The sequence below is a fragment of the Anthonomus grandis genome, chromosome 13, assembly GCF_022605725.1.
Source record: "Anthonomus grandis grandis chromosome 13, icAntGran1.3, whole genome shotgun sequence".
Lineage (NCBI taxonomy): Eukaryota > Metazoa > Arthropoda > Insecta > Coleoptera > Curculionidae > Anthonomus > Anthonomus grandis.
Window position 1 is genome coordinate 11,285,848 of NC_065558.1, and position 23,480 is coordinate 11,309,327.

General features: G+C 33.5%; 2 protein-coding genes across 2 annotated transcripts in view; one reads left to right on the forward strand and one right to left on the reverse strand.

Annotated features, from left to right (window-relative positions):
• Positions 1 to 23,480, forward strand: part of LOC126743485 (rab3 GTPase-activating protein catalytic subunit) — a 128,515-nt gene that overhangs the window by 22,783 nt on the left and 82,252 nt on the right. The window lies entirely within an intron of this gene.
• LOC126743486 (leucine-rich repeat and fibronectin type-III domain-containing protein 5) overlaps positions 1 to 23,480 on the reverse strand; it is a 90,939-nt gene that overhangs the window by 6,998 nt on the left and 60,461 nt on the right. Inside the window, exons 3-4 of the mRNA XM_050450587.1 lie at positions 13,080 to 14,189; positions 12,355 to 13,020 (exon numbers count right to left, since the gene is read on the reverse strand). Of these exons, the coding sequence (XP_050306544.1) occupies positions 12,355 to 13,020; positions 13,080 to 14,189 (1,776 nt within the window). The remainder of the gene's footprint in view (positions 1 to 12,354; positions 13,021 to 13,079; positions 14,190 to 23,480) is intronic.

The window sequence follows — 23,480 nt, forward strand, 5'->3', positions numbered from 1 at the left end:
TCTCTCCCCATCCACCGGTAATCAAAATGCTAATTTAAAAAATTTCTAACAGCATGGCTATAATGAGCTGGAGCGCCGTCATGCTGAAACCAAATCCTATCTCGAACATGGTCAGGCAACGTTTGCAGAAGGACATTAAAATCGTTTTGTGAAAAGTTTAAATACATTTCACCTGTAAGATTAAAAAAGTGCGGTCCAATAACGTAATGTCCTATTATTCCTGCCCAAACATTAAGCGACCATCTATGTTGATGATGAATTTCTTGGATGAAGAATGGATTGCTGGTGTCGTAATAATGAAAATTATGTTTATTAACACTGCCATTATTATGGAATGTAGCTTTATCCGAAAAAAGCACAAAATTAAAAAAATCAGGCTGACGAATCTTATTTTGCGCCCACTGACAGACAGCCATTCTTCTTTCATAATCCTGCGGAAGTAATTCCTGCAACAATTAAATATGGTAAGGATGGAATTTTTCGCTTCGAAGCATGCGAGATATTGATGTTGCACTAAAGGGTAATTCTTTAGCAAGCTGCCTAACGCTTTTATGAGGATCTTCAACGACACTTAAAGCTACTGTCATCCTGTTTTCCTCATTTGTAACTGGCTTCACCCGTTCATGTTTTTCATAAATTACACTTCCTGTTCTCTCAAATCTTTCTTTTAGTTTTTGAAACACTTGTCCTTGGGGATGTCCCCTTTCAGCCAAAAGGCTATTCAGAAATAGCCAAAAGGCTATTTCTTTCAGCAGCTCCAAGGGCATATATCATATCAACAAATTCCTCACGAGGAAAATTCATATTGATTACAAAATGAACAATAAAAATTAAAAATCGATTAACTAACTCACTGATAATAATTTCTAAAATGGTTTTTGAAGAAAAAACATTGATCTTGTCTACTGCTGTCATAAAACTAATAATCTGACAATTATTATTTGACGTTTAAACCAATGTTTCTAAGCAATCTTGATCAAAACCCGTTTTATAACGGTAAAAAAATACCCTTATAAAGGTTGTAAAAGAATACCCGTTTTATGCAGAGTATTTTACAGAAAAGTTAAAATATCTCAAAAAGTACTTGGTTTAGCTATAGGACATATTAAATACAAAATGAAGGTATTTGAGGGACAAACTTAATTAGATAAAAATATACAGGGTGTTCCATCTGAAATATTTGAGATATTGCGTATCTAATTTCAGCAAGTTTGAAAGTTCTTTAAAAACACCCTGTATAAAAATATTACAAATTATCATAGTCAGTCTAGAGGAGGTACCCTAGACTAACTGTGGTACAAGTTTCATAGGGGCAGAATAAATTTTAAGTTAATTATGATTTTTTAAACGAACCCTCTAAAAGGCAAAAAATAACATAAAAAAATGAATTACGTTGCAACGCCGCACGGAAATTTTAAAAACGTTATACCAAAGTAAAGTACTCTTTTTGCCTCATATTTTAGTACCATAATATACAGGGCGTACCATTTAAAAAAAAATCATATTTTATAGTAACTTTTTTGTGACACCCAGTATACATAAAAATATTTTTAGTTGGTGGGTTTTTGTCAAACCTACAACTTTGCTATAGAACTTTTTGCTCTACCTCGTATAGTTAAGGCGCTATCTTAGCCGTACACCTTGTTGGCACACCCTGTATACAGGGTGTCCAAGATAAGAATCCTAAGCATGGGGATCTCGGTACCTGTTGGAGATACAGCTTCGGTTAAATTAGGAAAAAGTTGTGCACTTTGAAGCGTATTTACATGCCGTTGAGAAACTTTAAAAATTTCCATGGCCTGCTGAGATATTTGGAAAAAACGGAAATTTGCCAATATCGATTTTATTTTTTCCTGGCTTTATTTTAAAAAATATCAAAAAACTATTGACACTTTCTCATTGACACTTTTGAAGTAGTACGTGATGGCGCTTTTAAATTTTATATCCGACGTTTCGTTTCCGAGAAACCACCATCAACTTTATTTTTTTATATGGCGCGAAAAGAAAGTACACCCTGTATCTGATTCCATTTTTTATTACAAATTCAACGATGTATCACATGTCACATTTTTTTTGTTAGTTAAAAGGAAAAATACAATTTTTCTTTTTTTTGACTGTTGTTATTATTGCTAAAATTGTGTTATTATCTTCAAATATGCCTGGTGGTCATTATAGTCATGTAGAGAAGTTTGACATGCTGTCGTGCTACATTTTGTGCTACAAAAATACTGTAAATACAGCAGCAATGTATCTTAATAAATTTCCAGATAGAAAGCAACCATGTAAATCCATTTTCTTAGAGTTGGCTCGAAATTTAAAAGACTATGGTTCATTTAAAAAGCCTGTTTTATCTCGAAAAAAGGAATCTCTTGAAGAAACTCAAAATAATGTTTTACAAGCAGTTATTGAAAACCCCAAGATATCAACCAGGCAAATTGAAAAGAATGTAGGAGTGGCCAAATCTACAGCTCAGTTTATTTTACGTAAAAACAGATATCACCCCTACAAATTTAGAATTTGCCAAGGACTTAAACCTGGAGATTTCGAACGACGTCGGCATTTTTGTGAGTGGTATACAAGTGCCTGTGAAGAGGATTTTAATTTTCCATCAAAAATAATATGGTCCGACGAAAGTATGGTCACTATAATAATGGTATATTTAACCGCCGCAATAGTCATTACTGGGTCCAACAAAATCAACATCAACAACGTTTTGGGTTTAATATGCGGTGTGGAATTTTAGGAACCAAAATACTAGGTCCATTTATTTACCATTATTCATTAACAGCAGAACGATATCTTAATTTATTGCAAAATTATTTAGAAGACTGCTTAGATGATTTACCTCTGGCACAAGTCAATAGCTGTTGGTTTCAACAAGACGGGGCTTCTGCACATAATTCTGGGCAAGTTCGACAGTACCTTTCGCAGCGTTTTCCTGAAAAGTGGATTGGAACCTCCAGTGAAGTGTGTTGGCCAGCGCGATCCCCGGACTTAACCCCTTTGAACTTCTTCCTTTGGGGATTTATTAAAAATCGAGTCTATCAACATTCTTTTGGAACTGAGCAGGAGTTACGAAAATGTGTGACGGCCGCTTTTCAAAGTAATACGCCAGAGATATTGCGTGATGTTTTAACTGCTACTGTAAAAAGATCATACTTATGTCTAGAAAATAACGGAAACCTGTTTGAACACCTGTTTTAAATTAAATTTATAAAATGCGTTAATTTATTTGCTTTTTTCGTTATTTTTAAAATGTATTCATTATTTGTTGCATATCGTTAGGAAAATCATAAAACATTTGTCTTTTACTGGTTACATTTTTTTTATTATATGTAGTACAATGTACAATGCAAATCAATGCTTCATTTAGCTTCATCACTCTCTAAATAGATATTAAGAAAAATGTGACAGACTCGGTAACAGGTATTCACATACGTCAAAGCATTTGTTTCCAAAGCTTACTTAAAAAATATGCTAAAAAAATAGAAAATTTGCATTTTTCCTTTCAACTAACAAAAAAAAATGTGACATGTGATACATCATTGAATTGGTGTACTTTCTTTTCGCGCCATATAAAAAAATAAAGTTGATCATGGTTTCTCGAAAACGAAACGTCGGATATAAAATTTAAAAGCGCCATCACGTACTACATCAAAAGTGTCAATGAGAAAGTGTCAATAGTTTTTTGATATCTTTTAAAATAAGGCCAGGAAAAAATAAAATCGATATTGGCAAATTTCCGTTTTTTCCAAATATCTCAGCAGGCCATGGAAATTTTTGAAGTTTCTCAACGGCATGTAAATACGCTTCAAAGTGCACAACTTTTTCCTAATTTAACCGAAGCTGTATCTCCAACAGGTACCGAGATCCCCATGCTTAGGATCCTTATCTTGGACACCCTGTATATAAATGAGTATTCGAATTATCCACCTATTTTCTATATCTTGACTTACTGTATTTGCAGCAACAACAGGATAAAATTAAAAAGGCAGAAGCAGAAAAATGTAGTGAAATAAATGAAATTCATGTCGGTAAATGGGCACTAGTCAAATTTGTTTCTAAACGTAAAATAATTATTTATTTTGAGGGGCAATGTATAGGAGTAAATGGTCAGCCATTATTAAAAATTATACGTGAAAAAGAAGCCACAGATTCAAAAATTATAATTTATTGGTGTGAACCTGATGATACTATATCTTCACTAGATCAAGACGATGTTAAGATTCTTCCAGAGCCCACTCTTGGATGAAGGGAGAGGGTAATTTTTAAAATGTCGTTTCAATTCTTATAATATGCAGTAAAATCCTAATTTTTTTAAAGTTTTGAATAAATTTAGGAGTTTCTCTTTTGTGTATATTTACTTTAGTTTGTAAGTATTCATGTTAGGTTTAAGTTGCCATTAATAATTTCATACTTTTCCAACAATATTTAAAAGTATTTATTTCGAAAATCCTTTCAGATAAAACAAATATAGTAAAATTTAAGTTTTAAATCATTATTTTCCTTTGCCTTTAACACCAGAAATATCCCCAGTTTCTGAGGGAAGTGGGATCACTCAAGTTTGTTTTAAAAAATACTGGATTTGGAAAAACTCATTCAAATTTGGGGCTTTTGAAACTAAAATTCATGTAAGGGATATATTTAGACATAGTTTAAATGATTTTGAATATTATAATATTATTAGTTTATAACAGGTAAGAAACTACTCTTTAATTATCCATTTTAGTGCTCCCAAAAGATAATGAGTATCCTAATACGTAAAAGTCAAATTATCAGGATACAAAGACCGAAAAATTTCTGAAGAATTAATATGCAGATTACCAGGATTAATTAGTAATGACTCAAATAAAAGTCTGTTCAAGGCTCCTCATCAACTCCAATCAAGGCAATGTACAAGAGCGAACTAGTAAGCCAGCAATAGGAATATGATGTTTAATTCACTTTATCTTTTGCTAGGGGACCTCACACAGTTTTCCGGACCTGCGTCATGGTGCAGCTATAAATTAGTTTTAGTGTCAGACGAGATCTAGTACTCATTTGTCTAGGAAGGAATTTAATTCGTTAAATGTATTCAGTACCCTACTGGGTATACTTTCATCTCATTAAACTGAATACGTATCTCCCATGCATAAAAATAAGATGAAATTCAGTGCAGAACGTTCGCTCGTTCATAACGTAACGCGTGCTTCTTTAATATTTGAGACGAATTCTTTCACGGAAGCGCCGCGATATAAATTCCTTCGAGGTATAATGGGCTCTACTATAATTTTTTTTTAAATTTTATTTATTTATGTGGGTCTGGGTTATAGACAACGGTGCTCGGAAATGATTTTAGGTCTGACACCAATAAATCCGGCGATATTAAATCTGCGTGCTAATGAATTTTTTTTTTATAAACCCTAGCAAGGTGCAGTCTATACGATAACATTCAAATTGAAAACATACAGGTTTTGAGTGGAAATACGTAATTTAAATTCTCCGATAATTGACGCCTGAAATGTCAAGATTGCCGGTCATGAATTACCACTTATAATAGTATTATGACATAATAAATATTCTTCTTATAATGTCAAGCTAAGGCATTTTTTTCATTTTTGACATCCCTATGAATCAGAAGGAGAGTTGTACTAGTGAAAAGGGACTTAAAAAGTGAGTTATAAGTTTTTTTATGCAATAATTAATTAATCAATCATAATAATCTAATAAAGCCAATAATATCTTGTTAACTTAAATAAATGTAGTCTTTATTGGCACTATTTTTTTGTGCAAAGTTCTACTACCCAACAAACACCTCTCGCAATATTTTTAGAGCTTAAAAAAGCCTTTGATAAAATTGGTGCTTTTGTATGATAAATTATGTAGGCGTTAAGGAGATTGTAATTAATGCATTTACTAGGTCGCAAATAAAAAGTGAACTAAATTATGCATATAGTGATACCAAAAAATTGGAGTACTTGAGTTGGGATCTTTTATTGCATAAATTTACATGTTCACTCAAAATACCTTGGCGTTAGTTAAACACGTTGTAACCACTTTTTATTTAGATTTCTTCTTTCCTTTTTTTTTTAATTGACTGATGTTTAAAGTCTTTCATAAAGTTGTACAAGATACACACATAGAAACGTCATCTTATCAGTCTGGAGAACATTGGTGGCGAGTATGTATAAATAATTCTAGACATGCTTATCTTTTAAATTGTTAAAAGATTTTATTTTATTTCCAAAAAGATGTTAAGAAATCTAACACATACTAAAACACAAAATAAGCCTCAATTATTATTGCTGTTTCTGGTCAATGTTCATTGTTTAAACTTTCACTTAAATAAATCGTTGTTGAAAAAATGATAACAGAGTTTCTTGTTAAAAATAGGTACAACTCCTGAAATCAAAACTTTATGCACCAAAGCCCTAAAACATTAAAAAAATCAATATCTTACTAGTATGTAACTACCCTTTGGCCAATCAGTAACCTACCGGACATTACACTGTACAACATGTACTAAATCAAATAAAAAAATAAACATACCTTTCAGTGCGGTTGCTTACATATAATTCTGTAGGAAAAGCAGGATAGTGAGATTAAAAAGGTATATTAACAAATTATATTATATTGTAAATTGTCGAGAAAGAACTTTAGACCCTAGACAATAATTAATAAAAGTCCCAAAATCAAAATAACACTAACAAATCAGAAACCATGACATTGCTTACAGGTTCCTTTTATCTTCCTTCACCGGTAACCCATTGTGCAGGTTCAAGGACAGCAGCTGACTAAGGTCGAATAAATAACGTCATGAAGAAGCAGTAAATCCTGATAAAGCTCTAATTTATTATGGGAAATGAGAACAGCATCTGAGATGGCACAGGATGTTCTTGGGATGGCCCTTAAAATGTAGACTTTACCTAAGATCTCACTTAAGACCTGGTTTATGACCCGGCATAAGACCCTAAAATTAACACGTGAAATCTCAAAATGGCGGCCTTAAAAACCATGAGAAAAAGTTTAACAAAGAATAGGATCAAGCTTATAACTCTTTTATAAAGTGTGTTTAAGTAATCTTTCACATTACATGGCTAGTGTCGCCATGAGGTAACTATGAGGTCGAATCTGAACCTCCAGCAATTGAACTTGTTACCCTGAAGACTACACCATTTGGAAAAAAAGCCAAAACGCAAATTCTGGGTACCTCTTCGATAGATAATTCCATGCAGGCGCAGTTTTACAAGAATTGACAAAACAACGTTGTCTTGCAAGTTGCAGCTAGTACGGAAATCAATCTAATCGCAAAAGGCAAAGTATTCAAATTAATAATAAAGTAATTCAAAGTAATTCAAAAAACAATGGCAACAACACCTAATGACCAATACGTAAAATTTGATCCTTAAGCATGGCACCAATGACAAAGACAAACAGATAGAAAAATTACGTTAGTCAGTTTCCAGAGAGAGAAAAACAACCTGATTCCAGTAAATTGTTACAGTACATTGTTTTTACAATGCTATTAACTAGACACTAAATGTCGCGATCAGTACCTATCATACAATGTTAAAATGATCAATAAAATGAAAAATAAAAACGCTACAACGTTGCAATAAAAAAATCTTAAGAATATTAAGGAATAAGATGCAGGAATGCAGCCTCCATCAAAAATAGCGTCAACAACACAGCTGACTGAAAATTTTGCGCGCTACGGTCGTGAGCGTACATCCCAAAATCAAGATGCTTCAATAACGTATATGATTTTTTTAATTTCTAATATTGAATTGGATTTCTCATAGATCAGAGGATAAACTTTGGCATTAGGTATGGTAGATTAGGCAAGACCTGCAATTAAAACCCCTATGTTTTTATCATTTTATCATATTTAGAGCTGATGAAGTAGATTTATTAAAACTAAAAATGTATAAACTTATCACGATGATTTATAGTTTTGGCAATATTTGTCAATTTATATTTAACTTGCAAAAATGTAATCTTCAGTCTTTTAGGTTCTGCGGAAAAGGCCCTAAACCACAAATATATTATCAAAATACATATAATTATGCTATCAACGAGTCTTTTATATACTGTATTATATTGACTAAAAAAAAATAGCGTCTTTAGTAGCGTAGATGGAGTTCGCAGGTTTAGGACCAAGAAATCAAAATCTTCCTTTTTTGAAAAGTTGCCGACGTTTCGACGTTTATTTACGTCTTTTTTAAGGCTGTTTACTGTGTTAAAAAAAAGTTATTGTCTATTATGTGTGATTATGTTGTTCAAAGTATAATCACATATGAACCCATCTACATATATTGTTCTGTTGCCATGAAGTTTGATTTCTTGGTCCTAAACCTGCGAACTCCATCTACGGTATTGTATTATCTTATTTTTTCCAGGCATTTAAACTCATTTGCAATTTTTGTCAATTTAAGCCACAATAACACGTATTACAGGCAGTTTGTCATATAGGCAATTGTTCTATTTCTTGTAGGCATTAACTGGAGTAATTTTAGTACAGTTATATAGTCATTCATTATTTTTTGAGGGGTCTGAATATCTATGCTGCTGCTTTTAGGTAATAAACATTCTTATTTTAACGCATTTGAACATCATTTGCTTTCTCCTAAGGGTAGTAAAAGTAATAATTCTTATTTCTGAGAGGTAAATCAAATAATTTTCTTTGTTATAATCATTCTTGACACCTTTCATATATAATAGAAGTTAAGTGCCATTTTTTTCTAACAAATCCAGTAAAAGAAATGAACATGTAACTGACATATACACCCTGGTAATCAGCAAAACAAGATGGGAAAATAGCGGAACGTACTCACAAGACAGGACAACATTCTATTATTCGGGAGCTGAAGATACCATAGATATGAAGTGGGAAGGTTGATAGAAGACTCACTCAGAAAACACGTCAAAAGCTTCGTACCCTAGTCCGATAGACTATGCACCTACAGCTGAGAAATTCATCAATGAAGCCGAAGAATTCTACGCACAACTGCGGGAATTAATGAGAACAGTAAAAAAAACAAAATCTGTATTTATACTCGGTGATTGTAACTCGAAAGTAGTAAGAGACGTGATACACGGCAATATGCCAAGATATGGACTTGAAATAAGGAATGAAAAGGGAGAACCGCTTAAAAAATTCTGTGAAGAGGAAGAGCTTGCCACCCAGTAGTCTATATCCATGAAAATCGCCTCATGATGATGAGAGACAAATAATTTGTAATCAAATTGATCCCTTTTGATCAACAAAAGATTCCAAAATATATAGCTTATTTCGAAGCCGATATGATAATCCGTTAATAGACAGCTTTAGATTTAAGGGAAAACTAGTAACTTGCGAAACAAAAACCAAAAAATACAATAATGATGGCACTTAGCAATGTAACAAACTAAGGGATGAAAAATGTAACAAACTAAGGGATGATTTAAATAAAAGAATATCAAACAACACACCCGTCGAGGAGAACATAAAGCAACAGTGAAAAACATGAAAATAAACAACAAGTAACATGAAAGTAAACATACAGGCAGCTACAGAGACGTTCCCTGGATACAAAGAGAGGCAACCTAAGAAAGAGTGGATCACCAACGAGATTCCGGATATGATGGAAGAAAGGAGATAGCGAAGGATAATACAATGAAATATAATCAAATCCACAAAAACATTAATCGCAGAATTAAAAAGGTTATCTAAACAATGTGAAGAAGCAGAACAATTACACAAAAAACATGAAAGTTTCCACACCAACAAAAAACTAAAAGATAAGTAACACTTTTAAGAAGGCAACTATTTAAAAAATCACTAAAAATATCCAGATCCTAAAAGACCTCCAGGACATATTACACAGGGACCGATCGAAGATGCAAGAACACCTAGCAAATGTTTAAATGAAACTAAGGGACCACTTATACTAGAAGCAAAAGCCATATGTGCACTCTCAGCACTAAAAAACAAAATGGCTCCTAGTCTAGATAATATACATACTACAGTAATATGCAGAGTTTTAATAATATATATTAGATCTTAAGCGAGTGGCTAACCTCTACCTTTATTGCTAATAAGACCAACAACTCGTTAGCTTTATAAGTCATGTATTAAAGATATTTATAAAAATAATTCACAAGAGAATATACCAGAAGTGCAAATAAAGGTCTGGCAAATCATCGATTACCAAAAGGCTTTCGACAACGTGCAACATGATCTTTAATACCCATCCTATAATAAGCTGTACTGGCATCGATAAAAAAGATATTCAGATAATACCCAAAGTTTACTGTTATCAAACAGCAAAACTACGAACTGATAATTCACAATATACGGATCACATAACTATAGCTAAGGGAGTTCAACAGGTATGTGTATTGTCACCGCTTCTATTCAACATATACATGGAAACCATATTTCTACTAGCACTAGATGATAATCCCGTGAAATAAAGGTATACGGTATTCCCATCAACAATTTAAAATACGCTGACGATACGGCGATCTTAACAGGTAATATTAAAGATCTATAAGGCATAATCGCAAAAGTAAAGGAGTTTGAACTTTTCTGATGATAGTGAGCAGACAATAAGTTCAAATACTTGGGCACAACACTGAGCGACAAATCAAACAACGATAAAAAGATAAAAATAAGCATAGTCACTGCTCGAAACACGTTTATCAAGTTCAACGCCTACCATTTGCGACAAGAGGTAACATTAGGCATCTTCGAGTAGTGAAGTGTTATACGGAGTTAAAACCTGGTCACGAAAGGTCAAATCCCTTCAAAGGATAGAGGCCTTCAAAATGTGGATCCTGAAAAGACTACTTAAGACTTCCTGGATAGAACATGTAACTAATGAGCAAGTCTTACAGAGAGTAAACACCGACCGACAACTGCTTGACATAGTAAAGCAACAAAAAACATCCCTCTAAAACATATTCTCCGAGATCCTAGGTACAATTTACTAAAAACTATAAAATCGAGAGAAAAAAAGGAACAGAATGAAAACAACTTGGCTATGCAATATTCTGGAACTAACATCGCTGATGCCGCCATGATATTCAGAAGAGCCGATGAAGGAACACTTTATATTACCTATAGTGAACACAATACCGAAGATGTCATATTCCCGTCATTTCCCCTTTCAGATATCTAAAGGTATTTTTAGGGAACATCAATTGCCTATTCCTTTAAGCAGTGCAAGTTATTTGTTATCGCTTTCAGTCCGTCGAATGCTTATGATTCCGTTCAAATTAACAAAGTTGATGTTTACTTCTGGTATTCGGATTACTACCTTTTGTTTTGTGTCAATGACCATGTTACGTTGCGAAATAATCCAAATCCACCCTGAATCTTCTTCTTCTGTTTCTTCTTCTTCTTAGTCGGTAATCTGGCATAGATATCGTAATATCATAAATTTGTCTTGCCGATACCTCTCTATTTTTCCTGGTGTTCCCTCAATTTTGCATATTCTGATAGTGAACGCCAATTGCTGCGATAATGAAGTCGGTGTATCTTGGGGACATCTGCCTCGCTCTATTTTCCACGCCTCTCTATATCGCAGGCTTCTCAAGACCGTTTCTTTAAAAGACATGTCCAAAATAGCCTATTATTTGCCCTGTTTCCTGCGTTTTCAGTCTTTTCTTAATATTCAACTGTTCTAATATTGACACATTTGTTCTACCAGCAGTCCAAGGTATTCTGAGCATACGTTTTCAGGAAGACATCTCGAATGCATCTTATCTCTTCTTATCAGTTTCCCTAAGAGTCCAACACTCTTCCGCATAGAGGAAAATTGGGAAGATTATAGGCATCTGACCAGTCTCATTTTGGTCGTTACAATAATTTAGTGATTTTAGTCAGTTTAGTCATTGCAGTTTTCGCAATAGCTGATCTACGTTTAATTTCCTCAGTGCATCCGTAAGTACTAGTTATTGCAGATCCCAGGTACTTAAGCTGACTTACATGTGTGATGTTACTGGGTGATAATATTTATTTACGTTAGATGGTTTTGGTTCTTGGCTCTATCTAATACTATGATTCTTGTCTTAGTTCTCTTCATTTTTGAGACTTGTCTATATGCTGGTGTTTTCTATTCTAGCTAATAATGGACGCAATTACTCCTCAGACGCGAAAATGATTGTGTCATTTGCATCTCAGATTCAAAATCTTCCTTCCAACATCCACCGTTACGCGAAAAGCCACCCATCAGTGGCCTTTATATCGTTCGCTCTTATATTGAATATGATTATATTCAGTATGTAGTCTTAGCTTACTCTCTTCTATAGAGAGCTATCAAAATTCCAGGGTTTTAAACCTACTTAATTATCGCCATTAATCTACAATTAAAAAAAAAAACTGTTTCTTACCTGTGAAGGTACATTCTTGATCTTAAACTCCCTCTCGCTAGCCTCCAACGGGGGTCCCTGCTTGAAAGTCTTATCACCGAACAGCCTATAAACCACCCTGAATCCCAAAATATTCGCCGTCTCAGACCCCCATTGAATAATCACCGAGCTGTCTTGCCTAAAGGCATTTTTCACGATAACTTCCCTACTGTCATCACTTTTGGTACGCGAAGGAAACCCGGCCATCACCAATGGCGGCTTCTGACTGACCTTCCATGCTGGAGTGGCCTTGGTTTTTGGTTTCGTGGTCGTGGTAGTGGTCGATTTTGATGTGGTTGCTGTAGTGGCTGTAGTTGCTGTGGTAGCCTTGGAAGTCGATGACGTTATCGTGGTCGAAACGGTTGATTTACTTGTACTTGGTTCTTTACTGGTGCTTCTGGTCGTTGTGGTGGTTGTGGTCGTCGTTGTGGTGGTTGAAGAGGGTGGCTGCTGAGGCATTATTAAGTCATCTAAGTCTGCGCTTACTACAGTAGCAATCCCGATGGGTTGTTTAGGTTTGGGTTCTTGTATTTCAGGAGTTTCTTTCTTGGGGCATGACAGCTCTTCCAGTTGTATGCTGTAGAAGTTCCTGTCTCGGAATTTTGGAGGGCTGCCACAGAACTGTGGGTTTCTTTCTCTGGAGGTCACCTTAAAAGAAATATATTAGTTATATAAAATAAAATTATTACTACAGCCGAGTTTACTACCTGTAAGTCATTATTTTTAATCCAGTCAATGATCCATGATAGCCTACAATCGCAGTGCAAGAATCGTCCACCCAAGCTCAGTCCTCTTAAGGTGGTATTTAAATGAGCCAAAGACTCCAAGGGGATGGTGGTCAATGGATTCCCATCGAGAGCAAGCAAAGTGATGCTAGGGTTTCCCTTAAAAGCATTATCAGGTAATTCTGTTAATAAATTAAATCCAATGTCTAAAACGCGGAGTTCCTTTAATGAACTAATGGCCTCAGTAGGGAAATCAGGTAAAAGATTATTGAGCAAGCTTAAAGAGCTTAAGGTTTCAGTCACCCCCTCAAAAGTATCAGATTTCAACTCCTGTAAAAGGTTTCGCTCTAGGTTGAGGGCAGTCAAAGCATTGAGGCCTGCAAAAGTATTATTCCCGTCTGGCCCTGGAAGTTCTCTTAAACTATTTTGAGATAAATCAAGGAAAGCAAGCGTTTTCATCCCTTGAATGGCCTTGGGCACCCTCGTTTGCCTTGTACCTTTAAGGTTAAGGTTTTTCAAGCTTTTTTCCAGGCTCCTTAATGCACCATCTTCCAGGGTAACATTGTTATCAGATAACTTCAAGGTGGAGAGCTTGAGCAGATTTTCAAAAGCACCATCAGGTACATTAGTGATTCGGTTATGAGATAAATCGAGCAACTGTAAATTCTGCAAAGTACTTAAACTATCCACTGGCACGGCACTTAACTCGTTATCTTGTAAATTTAAGTTTTTTAAATATTGTTCTTGACCACTGAACGCGGCACTTTCGATTGTCCGTATTTTACAACCGGATAGTTGGATATTGTGGATTTTTAAATTTGAAATTATGCCGTCCTGTAGGACTCTCACTGTCGAGTTGTTGACGTACAGCAAATCCAAAAGGGTTTGTGTCGCGTATTTGTTAAGGGCTGATAATAGTTTTGGCCAGTTGACCATGTCGCATTGTACGGAGAGTTCGCGGCCTAAGTTGTAGGAGCAGATACATGAGGACTGGAGTTCTGGTACTTCGCGTTGCCACGGACATTGTGCAGACGATACTGATGCTAAAGCCGCCCATAGCAGCACGTTGAGGATGGAGTGAAGCTTCATTTCCTGGAAAGAAATTAATTTTAGTTGGGGTGAGCTTGGCACTTGAGTGTAGAATAAATAGCATGACGAGTGATGAGTTGAGTTTATGTAAAAAAAACATGGAATAGAGCTTGCAAGAACAGTCGTGTTTATTAAGATAAATATCATTTTTTAAAGGTTGTGTTGCGTTTCAATTTTATGTTCTCTTCAATCATTTTACGTTAATGGGAAAGTCGTTGCTCGTCAGTTTTTCCTATTTCAGAAGGACGACCTGAATTTAAAAGAAACCTATATATAAAAAGGAAAATATATATCGCACCGTCACATTATATATAAAGTGAAATGGAGCAAAAATGGAATTACTGTCATTCTTAGCAGTAACATAAAAAAATGGTTTTTTCTTTATTTTAATGAGGTGTTATATTGTAAAAGTTAGGTGATACATATGTTTATTTTAGGTGAACGTATGTGTTTTACACAAAGAAACTCATCTGGTCTCTTACGAAACTAAAGTCAATAAAATTGTTAGATGCATTTTTAAAATATTAAGATTTTCGTAAAGCGTTTGACAGTATCCAGATTTTTTCAACCCGTTTAAAAACTACTCAATAACTCTCAAACAGCAGTACTTACAAAGAAATTTAAATATTTTTTAAATTTCATTGTAAATCAATCAGTCATATATCAATATTTTTTTAATCTATTGAAAAACTACTCTATTACTCTAAACCAGCTGTATTTACAAGGAAATTTAAAATGTCCTTTTTGATGAAGAAACTTATCAGCTTTCATATGAAACTAAAATTAATTAAGTTCTTACATTTTCGTAAAGCCTTAGATAGTATCAAATTTTTCACTTCATTGAAAAACTAGATAATATTTTCAATTGCCTGGACGAATTTTGTATTTTATTCCAGGCATTTTATGACGTGATTGTTACCGTTCAAATGAAAAATAACGTCAAGTTCCTGGACAAATTTTGTCTTTTATTCCAGGCAAGTGATGACGTAATTATTTCCGTTCAAACGAAAAATAACTTAAATTGCCTGGCCAATTTTTTTTTCCATAAATTCCAGGCAGTTGATGACGTCATTCTTCCCACTCAAATGAAAAATAACTTCATTTGCCTGGCCGAATTTTATCTTTTATTCCAGGCAGTTGACGAAGTCATTCATCCCACTCAAATGAAAAATAACTTCAATTGCCTGGCCGAATTTTGTCTTTTATTCCAGGCAAGTGATGACGTCATTCTTTCCGTTCAAATGAAAAATAACTTCAATTGCCTGGCCGAATTTTGTCTTTTATTCCGGGAAATTGATGACGTGATTTTTCCTGTTCAAATGAAAAATAACTTCAATTGCCTGGACGAATTTTGTCTTTTATTCAACGCAATTGATGACGTGATTGTTCCCGTTCAAATGAAAAGTAGCTTTAATTGCCTGACCGAATTTTGCTTTTTATTCCAGGCAGTTGATGACGTCATTATTTTCATTCAAATAAAAAATAAATTTAATTGCTTGGACAAATTTTGTCCTTTATTCCAGGTAATTGATGACGTCATTCTTCCCGTTCAAATGAAAAATAACTTCAATTGCCTGCGCAAATTTTATCTTTTATTTTAGGCAATTGATGATGTGATTTTTCTTGTTCAAATGAAAAATAACTTCAATTTCCTGCAATGATGATGTCATTCTTCCAACTCAAATGAAAAATAGCTTTAATTGCCTGGACGAATTTTGTCTTTTATTCCAGGCAATTGATGACGTGATTTTTCCCGTTCAAATGAAAAATATCTTGAAATGCCTGGCCGAATTTTGGCTTTAAATTTCATGCAGTTAATAACGTCATTTTTCCCATTCATATTAAAAATAACTTCAATTGGCTGGCCGAATTTTGTCTTTTATTCCAGGCAGTTAATGACGTAATTTTTCCCGTTAAAATAAAAAATAGCTTCAATTGCCTGAACGAATTTTGTCTTTTATTCCGGGAAATTGATGACGTGATTTTTCCTGTCCAAATGAAAAATAACTTCAATTGCCTGGACGAATTTTGTCTTTTATTCCGGGGAATTGATGATTGTCCACAAAGAGACTTCTTAGCTTTCATATGAAAATAAACTTGTTACTTCTTTTTATTTTTAATATTCAGATTTTCGTAAAGCCTTTGACAGTATCAAGATCAGGCAATTGATGACGTGATTGTTCTTGTTCAAATGAAAAATGACTTCAATTGCCTGGCCGAATTTTGCTTTTTATTCCAGGCAATTCATGACGTGATTTTTCCCGTTGAAATGAAAAGTAGCTTCAATTGCCAGGACGAATTTTGTCTTTTATTCCAGGCAAGTCATGACGTCATTCTTTCGATTCCAATGAAAAATAACTTCAATTGCCAGGACGAATTTTGACTTTTATTCCAGGCAAGTGATGACGTCATTCTTTCCATTCCCATAAAAAATAACTTCAATTGCCTGGGGGAATTTTGTCTTTTATTCCAGGCAATTGATGACGTGATTCTTCCCGTTCAAATGAAAAATAACTACACCTTCATGGACAAATTTTATCTTTTATTCCAGGCAATTGATGACGTGATTCTTCCCATTGAAATGAAAAATGACTTCAATTGCCTGGCCGAATTTTGTCTTTTATTCCAGGCAGTTGATGACGTCATTATTTTCATGAAAAATAAGTTTAATTGCTTCGACAAATTTGATCTTTTATTCCAGGCAATTGATGACGCCATTCTTTTAATTGCGTTCAATTAAAAAATTCAATTGCCTGGACGAATTTTGCCTTTGAAGTTTGAAATAAGTTTCTTACACAGACTTCTTAGCTTTCATATGAAAATAAAATTAATAAAATTGTTACTTCTTTTTTTTTTAATATTCAGATTTTTGTAAAGCCTTTGACAGTATCAATATTTTTTCAATCCGTTCAAAAACTAGTCAATAACTCCAAAACAGCAGTACTTACAAATAAATTTAAAATGACCTTTTTCATATGAAACTAGAATCAAAATAATTGTTACATGAGCTTTCAAAATATTGAGATTTTTGTAAAGCCTTGGATAAAATCAAGATTTTTTTAATCCTTTGATAACCTACTCTATAACCCCAAAAGGGCTATATTTACAACGAAATAACTTTTTTGACAAAGAAACAGTATCTAGATTTTGTCAATAGATAAAAGCTACTCGATAACTCCAAACCAGCAGCATTTACAAGGAGATTTGAAATGACCTTTTTGATGAAGAAACTCATTAGCCTCAATATGAAACTAAAATCAATAAAATTATTGCATGCGTTTTCAAAATATTCAGTTACTTGTAAAGCCTTTGACTGTGTCAATATTTTTCAATCCATTGAAAAATTACTCAATAACTCCAAAACGGCCGTACCTACGAGGAAATTTGACATTACCTTTTTGATAAAGAACCTCATCAGATATCATATGTAACTAAAACGAATAAACTTGGTACATATTAGGATTTTAGAAAAGCCTTTGACAATATCAAGATTTTTTTCTTTTTTCCTATTGAAAAACTACTCAATAAAATAACTCCAAAACGTCTATACAAGAAAACTTGAAATGCCCTTGTTAAAGAAATGTATTGGCTTTCATATGAAACTAAGATCATTATATGAATTTCTCGCATATTATTTGTCAAACGTTTACCTGATCGCACTATCATAAAATAATAGTAAATTTATAAATTTAAATTCATAAATTAGTGTAAAAATTACACGTTGGTCACGTGGCCGACTTCCGCCAAAAACTAAATTCCGTTTCCTTACTTTATTGAAAGAACTGCATTAAAATTCAAAGCAGAAGCTCGAGGTGCATTTGAATCACGACGTTACCAGGATGTAACTGTACAGAAACGCTGAATAAGGCCTTAGTAGTACGTTTAAAACATATCGTAAAGTTAATATTCACCAAGAAAAATTACACGTTATGGTTTACCTTGTGTAGCACGCGGTTTTGCAATAGAGACTGGCATGGCTTTTAGAATTCCGGTGTAAATCTATAAACTGTTTCATTCATAAAAGATTTTTAAATGTCTTACATTAAGCCTGCAGTAGTAGACGCTCACTTTTGGTTTTTTTTATTATTTTTAACCGACTGAAATGAAATAGGATTTTATTTCGAAGTCAAGCTCGGTTTTTTAATTAAAACGAATTAAAATTTCCTACCTATTTCAATTTCCATTTCATTTACATAAAACATTCCAGTTCTGTTTTAATAATGGGTTTATTTAATTTATTTTTCATGTTTTTATTTAGATGGCAAATAAATTTTACTACACTTTATTTTGCTTTTGCCTAAGTGCATGGATGCGATATTCTTGACTCATGTTATTGGGTATGGGCCAAAATGAGAAATGAAACATGTAGGTATTAACGTTTTGATTTGTGACTAAATGTTTCTAGAAAAATATGGTAATAATAATATAGGGACATTTTTGAGAAATAGTACATTTATATTTTCAATATGAGGTGTAATATAACGTGGCTCAGTTAAGGTTTAACCACCATTGTAAAAAATAATTTTTTTTTGCTAGAAAGCTATTGGGTATTTTTAAAATAAAGTTTGATCATCGATTGTTGATATTAATAATTCTCTTAAATATTTTCGTACTGATTTTCATTATCTAAGAAGTATTTTGAAAATATTTTTTTTTAATTTTTAATTTTTTTTCTTTCAATCTTTTCATATCAAATCTTTAAATTAAAGGTTGATTGAAATATATTAAATTGATCGGTTTTTAAATACAGGTCATATAAAAAAATGTATATAATGAAGCAGTTTTTATTTTTTTTAATTTATTTATATATACTGGTATCACGGCATAGATAATAATAGTTTAGTTAACAAAAAATGTAATGGAAAACATTCTTATAATCAAAATAGATATTTATTAATTATGCTAATGTTATGCTACATTATTTTAAGTAAAGTTTAAGGTTATAACGCAGATGTTTTATATTTTTCAATTAAACAACATTGATGTCTGGAATAGAGTTGTAGGTCTGTATAATTGCAAATAGATGTGAATTTTGAGCTTTTAAAGTTCTGTAATATTCAATATAAAATTCACTGCATTTCGCACGTTGTAGGGGAGACTGGGGTCAATTAAACTATTTTGTACAAATATTTTTTTTCTGGCTAGATGAATACTATAATATGATCAAAAAATAGGTAACATATAGCTGAGAACTTGACCTAGTAGTTAAACTTGACTATAGATAAGCGAAAAAAAATATGCAAATAAAAATAAGTGGTGGAGCATAATGTTTCAAACGACCCCGATCAAGGGTCAATTGAAACACATTATGGTTGTAGTTGATAGTTGTAACAAAAGCAATATAGTTTAAATAAAAAACACATTTCTTTTTATTTTCTTTTATTATTCAACAAAGACTGAAAATCATATAGAAACTGTAACAAATGCCTCATAACAATAACAAAAAAAAATCAGAAGCTAATATTCTGCTTATGAGGAGAAACATTAAACAGAAACGTAGGAACATAAAATAAAACTTAGGAAAAAGTTTAAAAACAAAAAACAACAACTGGTGGTTGTTATAATATAGATGTGTAACACTTAACTTTCAATTTTTGGTCAGTCACTTTGGCAATTATGGCAAACATAATATGTGAGCTCTTGTGGTGTGCATACTTCATCCGACCACATTTTGCCGATCGGATCCACTGTTCACCTGGGTTACATGGTTCAACACACACCAAACAAAAACATTCACTTTCGTCGTCGGTAGAATTTTCAGGTGACTTCTTTCTTGTTTTCACGGGTGCTTTTTTTGGGATATTCTTTGGACCCTTCTTTTCGGTTTCCAGATTCCGTTTGACCTTTTGTGTTTTCTTATTAGCTTCTCTCTCTATTTCCTCCTTTTCCGGTGTATCGGTGTACACGGTTGACTTCCTCTTTTTCTTTCCTCTTGTGTTTATTTTTCTTGGTGAAGCTTTTCCGAAAGGCCTAACAACTTCTGGTGAAAACGTGTTATTTTGGGTGTTTTCGGAAATTTCACAATTTTTTAGGCCCCGAGAAGTTGATGGCGTTGGGTTTTGAAACTCATCTTCTAAGGTTGGTACAGTCAGATTGTTTCCTGGATTTGAACTAGGATGATCATTTGGAGGTTCGGTTGAAGGCAACCTATTGGTAACAGACGTAGATGAGGTAGGATTATCAAATGTATCTTCCAAAGTAGGATCTGTCAGATTTAGATTGTTGCCTCGATCTAAAGCAGATGAAACTGAAGGTTTGATTGGAGGCAACCTATCTGTGACAAAAGATGGCGAGAAATCTGTCTCCGTAAAAATATCTCTGTTAAAAGGATATATCCCTGTACACTAAAATCCGGCTTGGGTATTGCTTTGTGTAAGAACTAAGGGCAATGATGTTGCGACAATTCCGGGTATCATATATAGACATCGGTTTACCAGGGTGACTACGAATCCAACCATCACAAGCAGAGTTTATTGCTTTCTTAAGAGGACCGAAAACTGTTCTATCGAGGGGCTGACATTTATGCGAGCAGTGGGGTGGGAAAGAAAGCATTACTATTTCATGAGTTTTACAATAGTCTAGAGCTTCTATACTAATATGGGATGTGTGGTTATCCAGTGTGAATAGAACCTTATGAGCTTGTGAAGAATTTGTGTGCTTTTGAAAGTGTTTTAAGAACAAGACGAACTCTTTTTCTTGCATCCATCCTGACCCGTTTCCAGCCCCAATACACTCTGGTGGACCATCACTAATAAAATGATCCTGAAACTGCAGTCGAGGAAAAATAAACATGGGCGGAATCGAATTGCCTAGTGCGTTTATTGCCACCGTAACTGTAACGAGTGTACCACGTTCTTGTGAGGTAATTGCACCCACTTATTTCAGGCCTCTTTTTACTACAATTCGATTTGGTTTATGGACTGTTGTCACACCAGTTTCGCCTACGTTGTAAATATCCTTTGCTTCAAATTTGTCTCGATCCAAAACTTTGGCAAGATTATTAAAAAATACAGAAACATTTGCACAATTGAAGCTGGTTGCTCTGGCTAAGCTAGTTGCTTGTGGTGCTCTTATTGATAAGTCACGGTGTCTTGACATAAAACCGGAAATCCAGTCTTCTCCTCCATGCCGTTTTTAGTCCAAGTGTCCGGTTTATCTATATCATATTTAATGGTTAATTCTAACGCAAGTCTCCGAATATCTTTGGTTGACAGACCTTGATAAATGTCTGCAGCTTTTTTTATGTACTTTACCATTTCGGTTTCTTGAAGTTCATTAAAAACTTTATTTGCAGGTTTATAGCCCATTGTAACAGGCGGTTGACCTTCAGTATTCCCCGCAGCTTCTTTCTTTCGCTTGTATCTCAACAAAGACACATGAGAGATCCCAAATTGGTCGGCAGCTAAGCGTAGAGAACTTCCATTTTTGAGCTCTGTATATGCAGATTCATATAAAGATATATCTCGACTTGAACGATCAGTTTTCGGGACTCTTTTACGGGGCATCTGAAATGAAATAAACTAATTAATTTACTAGATTAATGTCCTAACTAATAAAAGCTGACAAACAAACTAAACACACTACAGACTCAATTACAATTTATTTCATTCTAGAAATGAACGGCGGGGTCAGATGAAACGTTACAAACGTCCCCGTTACAACTGACCCCAAACGACTTTTTTAAGTAAATGACACCATATTTACTGCAAACAAAATGAATTTCAAATTTAAACCAAAGTAAAATAAAGCTAAGTTAATGGCCTAATTAATGAAAACCGACAAACTAACCAAATACACATGCAGACTCATTTACACATGCATAAGAAATATAGCAAATACTTACTTTGGATACTTGAAAACACAAAATCTCGCACTAGGTACGTATACTTTGTTCAATGGCCCGCGGCGTACTGCCAGAAAATGGTTGTCGATATTATGGTCTATATTACGCGCGCAATTTATTTCTATCTTATAGCGGAAGAAAGTTTTGATTACTATTTCAATTGACCCGTGTTACAATTGACCCCAGTCTCCCCTAATTATGCCACTGATTTCCTTGTGTTTTTGTTTCATTTCAGTAAATTCTAGTCAAAAACCCGGAGTAAGCATAGCTTTTTTTAGAGTATAAAAATGTAATTTGTTCGTAAATTAATTGATTAATCTAAACTATGAATCTATTGCAATTGCAATGCTATTTGCAACGCATAAAAATTTATTAAAAGTCATAAAACTAATCAAAACCAAAAAAAAAAAAACAATTCCACAAAACACCTAATGTATTTTGTAGTCCTTTGAAAAACTGCTTTTTTTGTACTGCACCAAAGCAAGACGCAGATCAAGATTAAAATCAAAGGACCATATAAGTGCACATGTTAATTTTTAATATTTACCAAACCATCAAAAGCTGTTTATTTTGAAGGATAATAAGTTTTCTTATCCTACTTTTAACCAATCCCAATGAGTTGCTACCTAGAATAACACCTCTTATTTCTACTGGTAAAAAATTATAACATCTGGTAAGAAGATAGTAAAACAATGTTGCCCTATTGTCTTCCTACCTGTACTGGTTTGTGAAGAATTCTCTTGATGATTTCTTGTATTATACTGATAGGTAATTAATGAAATGTTTGACTTATATTTGTGTAAATATGTTAAAATATTATAAAAAAAATATTTGACGAATATCGAAAATTTTTGTAGGCATAATAAATTATTTTTAAATGCGAAATGCTTAATATTCCAGCTAAAAACTGAAATCTACCTAATAAAGATCTTAAGGTATATGCAACGTTTTGTACATGAATATTCCACTTAAGTTGTTCATCTATGGTAATTCCTAAATATTTTATGCTAGGTACTGCTGAAATATAAGTTATTTTATCGTTCAATTGAATATTACACCTATCATAATTTGGAAGACCATCTCTGTATGATGAAAAACGCAGAAATTTAGTTTTATCATGGTTTACACATAATTTTTTGCACGAAAACCAATTAAAAACATGCTTTAAAACCTCGTCTGAAAATCTTTTTACAATTTCCCAGTTTTTTTCTGTAAAAAATAAAACTGTATCCTGATTTTAAAAGAGCCAGTTTATATAAAAGTAGCTGAGGGTATCAGAGGAGTCATATTTTTAACTTTTATGCAACTGATACTGATGTTTCCAGCATTAGTCTTAAACTACTAATATAAGTGGGAAACAGAATATGAATAGCTATTTTCAGATTTTTAGCAAATAAATTAATTTTAAGTTGGTAATTGTAATGCTTGTTAATATTAAAACTAATTAACAA